This window comes from Podarcis erhardii (assembly GCF_964252035.2).
Source record: "Podarcis erhardii genome assembly, chromosome: 12".
Taxonomy (NCBI): domain Eukaryota; kingdom Metazoa; phylum Chordata; class Lepidosauria; order Squamata; family Lacertidae; genus Podarcis; species Podarcis erhardii.
The window spans coordinates 38,489,292-38,503,566 of record NC_138513.1 but is presented as its reverse complement, the minus strand read 5'-3'; the positions used below and the strand labels follow the sequence as shown (position 1 = coordinate 38,503,566).

Below are 14,275 nucleotides of genomic sequence, written 5' to 3'. Positions count from 1 at the left end.
TCTAACCTGGTAATATAACCTTCACATTTGGACAGCTTTTTTTAACCAAGTACAGTAGTACCTTGGTTCTCAAACTTAATCCGTTCCAAAACCAAAGCGTTCTGAAACCAAGGCACGCTTTCCCATAGAAAGTAATGCAAAACAGATTAATCCGTTCCAGACTTCTAAAAACAACCCCTTAAACAGCAATTTAACATGAATTTTACTAACGAGACCACTGATCCATAAAACGAAAGCAATAAACAATGCACTGTGCTATAAAATAAATAAGACAGTACTGTGTAGATGATGAAAATTAAAATTATTACTTTTTTCTTACTTGCACTGATGATAGTCATTGTTTGGATGGGGGCCTTTTATCCATTTCCATAGTCACACAATCAATCAATCAATCAGTAGCTGAACTGGGTTCCACACAACCACAAAAACAAATGCACTGAAAAAGCCTCAAAAACAAAAACGCACAATAAATAACAAAAACAAAAGCACCAAACTTAATCCGTTCTGGAAGTCTGTTTGACTTCCGAAGTCTTCGAAAACCAAGGCGCAGCTTCTGATTGGTGCAGGTGCCCCGGAAACAATAGCTGACAGCCACATCGGATGTTCAACGTTCGAAAACACTTACTTCCGGCTTTTCGGCATTTGAGAACCAAGGTACCACTGTAAAATTAACCTGCTGGATTCTCTGGAACATACCTTATTGCCTTTGGTTCCCCAGCTCCCAGGAATCCCTAGTGGACCTGCTACTCCCAGGTAACCCTGAAACAAAAGATAAAACAGGGCAAAACTATGCATCTGGCTAATTACTCAGCATAGCATTTTTCTTTTAATGTGCCACCATCCAAAGGGCTGGCCCCCTTATGGATGTTCCTGCTTGGGGTAGGGGTAGAGGGAGACTGGCTGTCACACACTCAGATTGTGGGTGGACAGCCAACTGGAACATCCCACACCAATGGCAGGGGGGGCACTCCGAGAGATCCTGCAAGTCCATTTTGACCCCCAGCCAGTGGGCTGGAGGGAGGAGACATCAGCCAGCAGTGGCGCTGCCCAATAGCTGGCTATTTGCCACAATGCCACATCTACCTCCATGCTGAACGTCCTCAAAGTTGTGACTATGTTTTACCCAGGTTTTTGGCTCAGAGTGTGGTCTTTGCCTCCTGTGCACTTGCACCCCTGTGCCTCAGGGACAAACTAAGGTTGTAGGGGGATGTTTTAGCCACAGTCAATATGGAATCTGTTTTACTGACTGACTCTAGACTTTATTTCACATTGTGATAGATAGATAGATAGATAGATAGATAGATAGATAGATAGATAGATGATAGATAGATGATAGATAGATAGATGATAGATAGATAGATAGATAGATAGATGATAGATAGATAGGTAGATAGATAGATAGATAGATAGATAGATAGATAGATGATAGATAGATAGATAGATAGATGATAGATAGATAGATAGATGATAAGATAGAGAGAGAGAGAGAGAGAGAGCGATAGATAGATAGATAGATAGATAGATAGATAGATAGATAGATAGATAGATAGATGATAGATAGATGATAGATAGAGATAGATAGATAGATAGATAGATAGATAGATGATAGATAGATAGATAGATAGATAGATAGATAGATGATAGATAGATAGATAGATAGATAGATGATAAGAGAAAGAGAGAGAGAGAGAGAGAGAGAGAGAGACCGATAGATAGATAGATAGATAGATAGATAGATAGATAGATAGATGATAGATAGATATAGATAGCAGTGTTTTTTCCTAAAAATAAAATGTTTAGGGGTACTCCCATTTTGACTCAAGAAAATCAGCATTTTATAGTTCAAATCGGGGGAAATAAATATAGTAAACGGTACAAGTACAAAGTACAAAGTAGAAAGATTCACAAAATGTTTAGGGGTATGCGTACCCCTGCATCCCCCCCCCAAAAAAAAATGGATGATAGGATTTTAGTTAATTTAAGATGATTTGAGATTTAAAAAAGAAAAGAAAAGAAAGTGTTTACATACAGGAAACCCTTTGTTTCCTGGATTTCCTTTCATTCCCTTCACGCCCTGGATTCCTCTCACACCCTAGAAACATATTATAAAAAACAGAAAATTGAATATGAACAAATCATGTTTTCAGCACAGACTCTCTCAATTTCCCTCAGAAATAAACATGAATATTTTTAACGTTGACCTGTGGACCTTTAAATCCTTGCTGTCCAGGAAAACCGCTAGGACCACGGGGCCCTTGTCTTCCCTGTAGCAAACAAAAGAAAGAAAAGGCCAGACTTAAAATCTTCATTCATGAAGAAATAAGTTGAATTAGAGACCAAATTACACTGAGGCCAGACAGTTTTCTTTGTAAGACAATCTAATATATTGCCATCATGATAAAACAGCACTCCTATAAATAAATAATATATATATATAATGCACACATACCTGGGGGCCAGGCTGGCCTCTTCGGCCTTGATGTCCCTATGACAAGAAAATTGCAATAAGTTAAACATTTCTATTTAGATCTCACTTTAATTAGCCTATGTCCACTTGGATATAAGTACCATTGAGTTTAAAAGGGCTTACTCTTAAGAAGATGTGCGTAGCTCTAGGATGCTGTGTGACAAACCATTAATAATAATAATAAAAATAATTAATATATTATTTATACCCCACCCATCTGGCTGGGCTTCCCCAGCCACTCTGGGCAGCTCCCAACAAAATATTAAAATACAGTAATGCATCAAACATTAAAAGCTTCCCTACACAGGGCTGCCTTCAGATGCCTCCTAAAAGTCTGGTCGTTGTTTTTCTCTTTGACATCTGATGGGAGGGCGTTCCACAGGGCGGGCGCCACTACTGAGAAGGCCCTCTGCCTGGTTCCCTGTAACTTGGCTTCTCGCAGTGAGGGAACCGCCAGAAGGCCCTCGACCCTGGACCTCAGTGTCTGGGTAGAACGATGGGGATGGAGACGCTCCTTCAGATATACTGGACCAAGGCTGTTTAGGGCTTTAAAGGCCAGCAGCAACACTTTGAATTGTGCTCGGAAACGTACCGGGAGCCAATGTAGGTCTTTCAAGACCGGCGTTATGTGGTCTCAGTGGCCGCTCCCAGTCACCAGTCTAGCTGCCGCATTCTGGATTAGTTGTAGTTTCCGGGTCACCTTCAAAGATAGCCCCACATAGATACCACAGTCTCCACTGTCCTTCATTCAGAAGAAATAAAACCCCTGGGATCTCACACTGCTTGGAGACTGGAGTGGCATGCAACAATATGTTTTCCATGCCTGGTGCCATTTAACAACTGTGCAGCCACATTTTGAAGCATCCGAACCTTCCAAACACTTTTTGAATTTAGCTTCTAATAGAGTGCAATGGTGAAACCTCCCTGCCGCCCCCCAACAGAAGATGCACCCTATTGATTTCAGTGTCCAGACTCTGCTATGAATCTGGACCCACAAGAACTCTTTTCTCGACCTCAAGACATTTCCCAGAATCAAGTGGCAAAGATTTAGAGAAAGGGGGAAAGTCTCACGCAACTGTAATTCCAATATTCTCAAAGGGATTTCTGTTTGTGGAAGAGGGAGCTTAGGGTTTTCTGCCTATTGCTGGCAGTAGACCCAGTGATAGGACTCTCACACAGTTGCTGTCTGCCTTGCATTACCACCATGAAGTTCTTTCACAGGGAAAACAATGTCAGCAACTTCGTTCTTTGGCTCTTACTCTGGTTCCTTTCAAGCCGGGCAATCCCGTGGGACCACTTGGTCCCCTCTCACCCTGAAAGCAAAACATTTGAATTTAAGTTTAAGTTGCAACATCTTTACCAGCATAAGACCCCTGCACTATGAGGCCAAAGGCCCATCTGGTCAGTATTCTGTTCTCACAGTGGCAAACAGATGCCTAAAGAAGATAGCCAACACAGGAAAATTCATCTTCTCAAACTTATAGCACCTTACCAGATGTTGGCAAGTAAGATAAAATATGTTTCATTGTGTTATTCACGCTGCATGTGAAAACCACTCGTCTGTTTACAGAAGTTAGAAACGGGAGCTTTGGGTATGAGACGACATTGCTACGGGCTGCCTGCACATTTTAGAAAAAGAAAAGCATTAATCTGCAAAAGTGGTTTCAGTAACTATCATGCAGCACACCTGGTCCATCAGGAATTTGGTCAGGCAAGAGAAATGAGCTAAAGAAGTTGGCAGGGCCTGGTCTGGAGTTGGGGCTTCAGGACCCTGGACAGCGCTACAGGTGCCAGCCTGCAAATTCTTGGCATTTATTTGCAAATACAGTGGTGCCTTGGTTCTCAAACTTAATCCGTTCTGGAAGTCCATTCCAAAAACCAAAGCATTCCAAAACCAAGGTGCGCTTTCCCATAGAAAGTAATGCAAAATGGATTAATCCAGACTTTTAAATACAACCCCTATAACAGCAATTTAATATGAATTTTACTATCTAACGGGACCATTGATCCACAAAATGAAAGCAGTAAACAATGTACTGCAGTCACACAATCTATCAGTAGCTGAACTGGGTTCCACAGTAAAAAAAACACAACAAAAAAACAGAAAAGAGCTGCAAAAACAAAAACACAAAATAAATAGCAAAAACAGACAGACCTCAGCGTAACACTCAAAACGGAAGCGTGGCACTCAAAACAGAACACGTTCGGCTTCCGAAAAACAGTTCGCAAACCAGAACACTTACTTCCAAGTTTGCAGTGTTTGGGTTCCAAGTTGTTTGAGTACCAAAGCATTTGAGAACCAAAGTATCACTACACACACACACACATACACACACACACACACACACTGCATAGAACACTAATGTCTCACAGCAAATGTAATTGATCTGTAGAAAACACAACCTGGAAAAAGAGACAATGCATGCACTTTTGTAAATTAAGAAAATCCTTAATAAAAATTATTGTTAAAAAAAATCTCCATAGCACCAACACTAAGGAGAAAAAATATATATCACAGAGGCAAACAATATTAAAACAAGAAGAAAATTACGTTCGTAAAACAAGTACAAAACACGTTGCAAAGCAGATGGCCTTCATAATCTGGTGTGAGTTCAAGTCTGTAGCTAGCTCTTGTTGGGGGATAATGCTGAGGCCGGTGCCTCCCCAAAAACACAGCATCACTCCAGTGTCCCGTCACACTGATGTGACCCATATCCAAGGACCTGAGCACACGACTAGCAGAGTCCAAACAGAAGCTGAGCCTTGAGGTGTAACAGCTAAGTCGAATTTATTGCACACAAAATCAAACGTAACCTAACAATGAAAACATGGCTTCTCTCTCTGTCTTTCTTCCTTGGAGAGAGAACTGCAAAAGCAGTAGCTATACAGAACAGAACAGCGTATCTCAATTCCCGCTCACAGGACTCCAACAATCAGTGCTGGAATGTAAACACAGACATGTGACGTGTAACAATCCCACACATCTGCAGCACAGGAGGAATGGAATTCCCAACATCTCTCCTGCAGCTAAGGTCGGAGCCAGGCGACCACAGAACCAGCACGAACCAGCTGCAAGGGATTTTGCAGTGTAAAACTAAAATGACTTGTGTATATTTCTATAGGTATATAACTGGTAGATCACTTTATGACTGATAAAGCAGAAATCAAAAGGGTTCAAGCTTATAGGGACATGGAATCATGAGACTAATAACATACTGTAGCTAAAAGCAGATGATGATGATACCTCTCCCATATGGCCATAGCTGTCAACGTTTCCCTTTTTTAAAGGGAAATTCCCTTATTCTGAATAGGATTCCTTGCAAGAAAAGGGAAAAGTTGACAGCTATGTATAGGGCTAGGTTTCCCCAGGCACTCTGGGCTGGGGAATGTTTTGACATAAGTAGAAGTGTAGCAAGGCACACACAAAATGCTTGGCCAATGTTTCAAATATAGAAATGGATGAACACAGATTTCAGTAGCTAATATGCTTATTAGTAAGCATCTAAACACTAAAATGCTTAGTATATGTTGGGCAGAACAGAAGAACAAGGCCTGATACACAGATATTTCAAGGTGGGATGAAGTACTCCTTTTGTGCTGGACAGTAATAGTGAAGGTTGAAAAGTTATCACCAAGAGACTGGTGGTGAGTTTGGGAACACATCAGAAAAAAACAAAAACCAAGTTGGATTGATATAGGGAAAGGGGAGAAAATGATATGGCTGGATAAATACAAGACTTAGAGAGATGAGTAAAATCTGGAATGGAGAAACTAAGGAAGTTAGTGTGGGAGAGAAGTAAGAAGAACCTGTCTTAGACCTGTGGGAACCTGGGTTGCTTATTGTTATTGTTATTTCATATTCTATCAGTTCTTCTAGAGCTGTAAAGTAATAAAATCCTTAACATCATTTGAAATGGGCTGGTCACAGCTTGGTTCAGAAGTGGGAGAGGTGTGGTTGCCATACTAATCATACACATCACCGCTCTGGCATTTATTATACTATATTTCTGTAGAAACTACTTTTCACAGGCAAATAATAAACGAGGCATATAAGATGGTATTTTACCTCTCTTCCTCTTCCCCCTTCTAAACCTTTCGGTCCTGCTATGCTACTATCTGGTCCAGGAATACCCTAGATGAAAGGGAAAGAAATGTTAATGTTCCCACATTGATTGATATAGATAGATGATGGTGGTGGTGGTGGTGGATAGATAGATAGATAGATAGATAGATAGATAGATAGATAGATGGACGGACGGACGGACGGACGGACAGACAGACAGACAGACAGACAGACAGATAGATATGAGAGAGATGGGGGAGAGCACAGGTTCTTAACCTCTGGTCTATGGACTCATGGGGTCTGTAAATCTCTCTCTCTCTCTCTCTCTCTCTCTCTCTCACACACACACACACACACACACACACACACACACAAATTGTTTCCTTTATTTCCTCCCACCTACCTTGAAGACTGTCTTTGTGGGGGGAAATTTGGGGACGGGGTTCATAGCTTTCATCAGATACTCAAGCAGTCCATGACACACACCCCGACAAAGGTTGAGAACCACGGGTATAAACAAAGCTTTGGTTTCAAATTGTGGAGCGAAAAGGAGCCACCTGGTGTCATTGTGATGTCAGGTGGCTGACAAGGGAGAAATCCTAACAGAGGAATTCCTCTTACAGAGTAACAGTCGCCAGAATTTCCTGGGAAGGGGGTTAAAACCACTCTGGGAATTGTAGCTCTGTGGGGAGGGTGGGGGAATAGTGATCTCCTAACACCAGACCCTCCAAGTGTCCCTATTTTCCAGGGATGTCCCTGATTTAAAGAATATGTCCTGGTGTCTGATATAACAACAAGAACAACAACAACAACTTTATTATTTATACCCCGCCCATCTGGACATCCATCTTGATCCAGAAATGTCCCTCTTTTCCTTAGGATGTCCCTATTTTCATTGGAGAAATGTTGGAGGGTATGGAATTATGTGACTCCCCCAAGCTGTCTGAAAGCAATCCTGTATAGGGAAGGTTTTTTAAAAATGTTTAAAGTTTTTTAATATATATATATATGTTGGAAGTCGCCCAGAGTGGCTGGGGCAACCCAGTCAAGATGCATGGGGTATAAATAGTAACATTATCATCATGGAATGGGACGTCCCTATTTTCATCGGACAAATGTTGGAGGGTATGCCTAATACCTCTCAGTGCCCTCAGCAAACTACAGTTCCCAGGATTCCCCCCAGGAGGGACTGTTTCAGACAATATGACTCTGCTTCAAAAGTATAGTGTAGATGGGGGCTCACTGTTCCTGGTTTGTGTGACCCCCCCCCAAAGTCTCTCGGTGTTAGCAAAATCATGCTCACATTGCCTGTTCAATGCAAGCGCCACTAGCCTCTTGCCCCTTCGATTCAAGCAGTCAGTATGATCAGAGGCTGCGGCTGAATTCCCTTAGGGAAAACAAAATTTTGCCCAAAGAACTCCAGGAAGTGGCTGATAAAGAGATTGCTGCCCTTCCCCGGACAGCTGCCCAGTGAGGATCCGTAATCAGTGTGTTCTGACATCTCGTCCACGAGCTGTAGTGTGGTGATGGAGGTTAGGCCGAATTGTCCTCTGCCACCTGGCTGACCAAGCGCAGCTCTCTGGAGCACAGAGAGCAATGTGGTGAGCCGCCAACAAGGCTTTTCTTCAAAAAAGAAAAAACTGAGTTCTATTTCAACTCCTAGGAGGAATTAAAGACATGTGGCGCTGTGGGTTAAATCACAGAGCCTAGGACTTGCCGATCAGAAGGTTGGCGGTTCAAATCCCCGTGATGGGGTAAGTTCCCGTTGCTCGGTCCCTGCTCCTGCGCACCAGCAGTTTGAAATCACATCAAAGTGCAAGTAGATAAATAGGTACCAATCTGGTGGGAAGGTAAACGGTGTTTCCGTGCGCTGCTCTGGTTCACCAGAAGCAGCTTATTCATGCTGGCCACATGACCCGGAAGCTGTACGCCGGCTCCCTCGGCCAATAAAGCGAGATGAGCACCGCAACCCCAGAGTCGTCCACGACTGGACCTAATGGTCAGGGGTCCCTTTACCTTTTATATAACTTGCAGCATGTAAGGAGTTAGGGAGGGAATAGACCCATTGGTAGAAGACCCTTAGCTAGAGGGGGGCAACTCCTTGTTTAATTTTGTCCAACCTTCCACACTTGCTCCTCTTGCATATTTAAAAATGACATGGAAAAATAAAGCAGTCCCACGCTTGCAAGAGAGAGAGAGAGAGAGAGAGAGAGAAATGCAAATACTGTACAGTATCAGTGCGGTGAGCAGAGTCATTTCCTTCTCTCTTGCCTTTGGAAAACAAAACTTACTGGGTCTCCTTGGAAGCCCTTTTCACTGCGATCACCAGGGAGTCCCCTTGGTCCTGGGCTGCCCTTTGAAGAATAACAGTGCATGAGAGCTTTAGAACAAGAAGATATAAGCGATCCATTATTTTGTGTGTCTGATGTTTTTGGCATTAAACGGGCTGCTGTTTAGGCTCAAGGCAGACATAACAGAAGCAAACTTTCCATGTTAAGAAGATTAGAAGCAGCTCCCACGGACGAGGCTCGAACCCTTATCAGTGCCAGACAAAGGCCATTTCATTCTCCCAAGCACTTAACCCAGAGTTGCTTCTTTTAAGTACTTTTTTTAAAATGCCGGGCCAGTTATTGCCGTGTTTTTATTGCTGTTTCTATTTATGGTATTCATTTTATTACTTTTGTTGAATTATTGTAAAATGCTATGCTTTTATTCTAACTGTAAAGTCGCCCTGGGAAAGTTTCTTTCACAAGTGAGCTACAGGTATCTAAAACGAGCAAATGAAATTACCTGGCTGCCTGGGTTACCCTTTTCTCCTTTAATTCCTGGAGGTCCAGAAGAACCCTGAAGAAGATACATTAAATGGCCTATAGGTATGCAATTAACTCTATTGGGGGCGGGGGCGGGGGCGGGGGCGGGGATAAGTTCGCTAATTCAAACAGAACACTGAAAAGCAAAACAAAGAAATAAAAATCTTACTGGCTCTCCATTAACGCCGTCAAATCCATTATCCCCCTTGTTTCCCTGCAAGAACACATAAAACCAGGAATTATCTCCCAAATTCATCTCAGTATTGAGCACATGTTTACAGGCACGGTCGGATCTTGCAAATTCTATTTCAAAGACCCCTGCAGAGTGCTTTACAATGAGTTCCACAAGACCCAACAGTTAATACATTAATTAATGTGCTGTTTAATACAAAACATAATACAGTATGTACAGCCATTTTTTCCTAAGTATTTTCCTTTATTGTTGTTATCTGATTATTATTTTTCAATTGCTTAAAGGAACTCCACAGTCAAGCCCACCACTCTGAAAACTTCAAAACCTCAGGAACTGAAGTTCACAAAATAATTTTTATTAGTGTTACATCAACTGGGGCCTCATTTCTGCATTGCTGTCAGCACAATCCTATGTGTGTCTGCTCAGAAGTAAGTCTCGTTGAATTGAGCAGGACTCCCTGGTAACCGCATGCAGGATTGCAGCTGTAAAGCAATGTGATGGCTGTTTTCCCACAGTTACTCTTCTAACACCCCCAAGTAAAGATCTGCAACACACACCCATGTAGTTAGTGCAGATTGTATGCCTGCATTTATTGACTTCATTTATAGCTGAGCTGTTGACTGGCTAACGAAAAGCTATTTCCATAAACTGCTTTTTAAAAAAAATAACTTTAAAAACCCGGAAGCAACAAGAATGAGAAGTTACCCCAAACACCCTTCATTAACCAAATGTCTCCTGGAACAAAAAAGGCTTCTGCTTAGCTTTCCAAATATTAAAATTAAGCTAGGCTGTTCTCACAGAAGAGCACATCCCAAGATAGTGACACAATTCCGTAAGAACATAAGGAGAACTTTGGTGGAGCAGATCAGGGTCTACTGCAGCATTCTGCCTCCCCAAATGCCCACCCTTTTGCCTGCAGGAAGTTCACAAAGAAGAACACGAGGGCAATAGTTCTCTCTAGCTCATAGCGGGTGGCGCTGTGGGTTAAACCACAGAGCCTAGGACTTGCCGATCAGAAGGTCGGCAGTTTGAATCCCCGCAACGAGGTGAGCTCTCGTTGCTCGGTCCCTGCTCCTGCCCACCTAGCAGTTCGAAAGCAGGTCAAAGTGCAAGTAGATAAATAGGGACCGCTCCTGCGGGAAAGTAAACGGCATTTCCATGCGCTGCTCTGGTTTGCCAGAAGCGGCTTAGTCATGCTGGCCACATGACCCGGAAGCTGTACGCCGGCTCCCTTGGCCAATAAAGCGAGATGAATGCCACAACCCCAGAGTCATCCGCGATTGGACCTAATGGTCGGGGGTCCCTTTACGTTTACCTAGCTCATACTACTTCCAATCCTGGAGCTGATCCAAATCAGGCTGATTCAGATCGACCCAGGATTCTGCCAAATTAGGTTAAGGCAGCTCCAGATTGCCCTGGCCAGATTGGGTCCACTCAGAGCCATCCAGGGCTATCAAAAGGGAAGGCAGTCTTGAGGTGAGGACAGCAGGGGAGAAGGAGATCTGTAAACAACTCCTTTCTCTCTCCCCCCCCTCCCAACCATGAATTTATTTAGTATTTTAAGCCAGAAGGGTAGGGCAGCATTGCTTAATTGGTTTCCCAATGCCACACATCACTTCTGGTTACCAACAGGGGAAGGGGCGAGGCAGCAGAGGGCTTGGTGTGATGTGGGCACAGCAGCAGAGCCAATCTATATACTTACATGTAAGTTACATGTAAGTTCTATGGTGGCGCTGTGGTCTAAACCACTGAGCCTCTTGGGCTTGCCTATCAGAAGGTCGGTGGTTCAAATCCCCACAACAGGTTGAGCTCCCGTTGCTCTGTGCCAGCTCCTGTCAACTTAGCAGTTCGAAAGCATACCAGTGCAAGTAGATAAAGAGGTACCTCTGCGGCGGGAAGGTAAACGGCATTTCTGTGTGCTGTGGTTTCTGTCACAGTGTCCCATTGCACCAGAAGCAATTTAGTCATGCTGGCCACATGACCCAGAAAGCTGTCTGTGGACAAACGCCAGCTCCCTCAGCCTGAAAGCGAGATAAGTGTTGCAATCCCATAATCGCCGTGACTTATCCGTCATGGGGTCCTTTACCTTTACCTTTTACCTATGGAATTCAGTATTGCTTACTTCCAGGTGAGTGGAGTTAGGGCTGCAGCCTTACTTATGAGTATCGTGGTTCATTTTTGAAGTTTCATGCCATGGTTTTGTTAGATGGAGTCAACAGCGATAGAGGGCCATATTTGATCGTACCAAATCTGTCATACCACCATTTGCAAGCGATGCTCATTTAAGACACCATCACACATTCATACTTATTCAGGAAAGGAGAAGAAAAACACTTTTCTGTACCTTTCGGCCCAATATTCCTCTCTGCCCCTGCAAAGGATCAGAAGAGCTCATGTCAATTTGAGGACCGTAAGACACAAGAAGATCGGAAGGAACATTTCGCTATGTGTTAGAAAAGAATGAAATTATAGCTGATGCTTGCCTTGGGTCCTTGGTTACCACGGCAACCCTTGTCGCCCCTTTCTCCATCTGGCCCTGGCATCCCTCGTGGGCCCTGGCAACAAAAATAAGCACGACCATTAAGAGAGGGAAGTTGTGACAGCAGGGATTGGTATCCCTTTCAGTTAGGGGACAAGAGAAAAGTGAAACTGCTATGATGCCGTGCACACTCAGTTGAATCTTTTTTTGGGGGGGACAGCAGGTATCATCCTCCGTTCATGGCATCCTTGAAATTCAAATAATAATAATAATAATAATAATAATAATAATAATAATAATAATAATAATAATAATTTATTTATACCCCGCCCATCTGTCTGGGTTTCCCCAGCCACTCTGGGCGGCTTCCAACAAAACACTAAAATACAATAACCTATTAAACATTAAAAGCTTCCCTAAACAGGGCTGCCTTCAGATGTCTTCTAAAAGTTTGGTAGTTATTTGTCTTTTTGACATCTAAGTTTCAGAAGAGTCTTGACATGTGGCTTGTAGAGGCCTCGTGTTTCAGCAACGCAAACCCAGAGCACCTTTTACTCAGAGATAGAGTTGCGTGCCATTTGGATTCTGGCCAATATTTGGAAATATTCTACTCCCCCACCCCACCCCAAAAAATGTATGTATGTAACTTAATAGCTTACAGCCTCTCCTTCTTCTCCTAAGTGTCCTGGACTTCCTCTAACACCTTGAAGGCCCTAAAATGGAGATCAAGGAGACTTATTAACACCAAATATCATTTTCAGAGCACATGAAACTATCAGAGGCTTTTGAGGACAGCGCCTCTCCGGTTAAAATCCAAATTCCTTGCCTTCATCCCGTGTCTTCCTGGGTCTCCTGCTTCTCCCTCTTCACCGACACATTTGCAAAACACACAGCAACATGTTCGCTCGGCAATATTGGCCTGAGAATGAACAGAAGGGTAGATGAAATTGATGGACTATGCAGGATTAGATAAATTAGCAGGAAAGGTTTGAAACCTGTGGGACCAGAGATTCTTAGAAGACTGGAGTAAATATGTGAACTCTTTGAAAAGTAATTGTAATGGACAGATTACGCTAGTAGGACTGCAAGCAGTTCTGTAAGGAGGACTATTTGAAATACTGCAAGAAAGACCATGAGGAGAGTTATTAGTTAATGATAATTAAGAGTAATAGAGAAATTAAGAAATGCAGAATAAGTGATAAAGAATGAAAAATCATCAGAGGAGTCGACGGAAGTCTAAAATATTGTATAAGATAAGAAGTTATGTTACATGATTGTTGGAAATGATATGTTAAAAAAACCAATAAGAATGTATATAAAAAAGAGAGAAAGAACAGAATGAACTCTTAGAATTCTGAAGTGCAACCTGTCACACTTTGGGAACAAATTTGTATCGGATTGCTACACCAATATGACACAGTGACAGGACTCGCCTACAGTTTTTAATCATGCACGGTTATCAACTGTCATCACATTGCTGCTGTTTTAGCCCCAACCCAATGAAAGTTAGTCATACTATTTGCTTAAGGTATTGCCTTGTCCCATTTGCACCTATTCAGTTGCTTTGATTTGCAGAAGTTCCATTTTTGCAAGTGCCACATTAATGTCCATTGTGCAATTGCAAGGATTTCTTCCTTTACTTCGCCAGGCAGAATATGGGCTTTGGAAATCCCTACCTATGTTTTAGATGCCTGTTGAAAACATATTTGCATCAGCAAGCCTATTCAGAAATATAATTTTAGTTACCTACATCAGCTTTTAAAACTTTATTTTATATCTGTTTTTAATTATGATAATTTCGTGTATATTGGTTTTTATCTGCATTTGTTTTTAACAATGCTGGTTTTATGTCTTATACATTTTAATTGAACGGTGGGTTTTAGTTGTGTGTTTTCTCTCCAGTCTTATTTGTGCCTGCAAAGCATTTTGATCGAGAACTTCTATACATTTTCTAGATAAATTAAACAAATAAATGTTGGAATGAATTTCACAAGTTTGGCTGCTTTTCAAGAGTCCGTTTCTAGCGACCACACAGCATCATCAAACAATTGCACTGAAGCATATCTTGTGTTGTCCTCTGATTCCCCCCCCCCCCCCGATTTGCAGTGATTTAAGGGGGACGGCACTATATATTTGCTATAGCAACACCAGCCTGGCCATTAGGCACCCGCAAAACACTTTTCAGGCTTTTAAAGGGAACAGCTCCCTTAATCAAAAGTTTCCTGTCTGCAAGTTTAGCCTAATTTATTGCTTCGCTGTTCAG

At 42.4% G+C, this 14,275-nt stretch overlaps 1 protein-coding gene across 1 annotated transcript in view; it reads right to left on the bottom strand.

The window, feature by feature from the left end:
• LOC309352962 (collagen alpha-6(VI) chain-like) overlaps nucleotides 1–14,275 on the bottom strand; it is a 66,125-nt gene that overhangs the window by 24,949 nt on the left and 26,901 nt on the right. The window contains exons 11-23 of the mRNA XM_081881786.1: nucleotides 12,839–12,931; nucleotides 12,672–12,725; nucleotides 12,017–12,088; nucleotides 11,878–11,976; nucleotides 9,510–9,554; nucleotides 9,321–9,374; nucleotides 8,822–8,884; nucleotides 6,534–6,599; nucleotides 3,727–3,780; nucleotides 2,450–2,485; nucleotides 2,202–2,264; nucleotides 2,030–2,092; nucleotides 697–759 (exon numbers count right to left, since the gene is read on the bottom strand). Of these exons, the coding sequence (XP_081737912.1) occupies nucleotides 697–759; nucleotides 2,030–2,092; nucleotides 2,202–2,264; nucleotides 2,450–2,485; nucleotides 3,727–3,780; nucleotides 6,534–6,599; nucleotides 8,822–8,884; nucleotides 9,321–9,374; nucleotides 9,510–9,554; nucleotides 11,878–11,976; nucleotides 12,017–12,088; nucleotides 12,672–12,725; nucleotides 12,839–12,931 (825 nt within the window). The remainder of the gene's footprint in view (nucleotides 1–696; nucleotides 760–2,029; nucleotides 2,093–2,201; nucleotides 2,265–2,449; nucleotides 2,486–3,726; nucleotides 3,781–6,533; nucleotides 6,600–8,821; nucleotides 8,885–9,320; nucleotides 9,375–9,509; nucleotides 9,555–11,877; nucleotides 11,977–12,016; nucleotides 12,089–12,671; nucleotides 12,726–12,838; nucleotides 12,932–14,275) is intronic.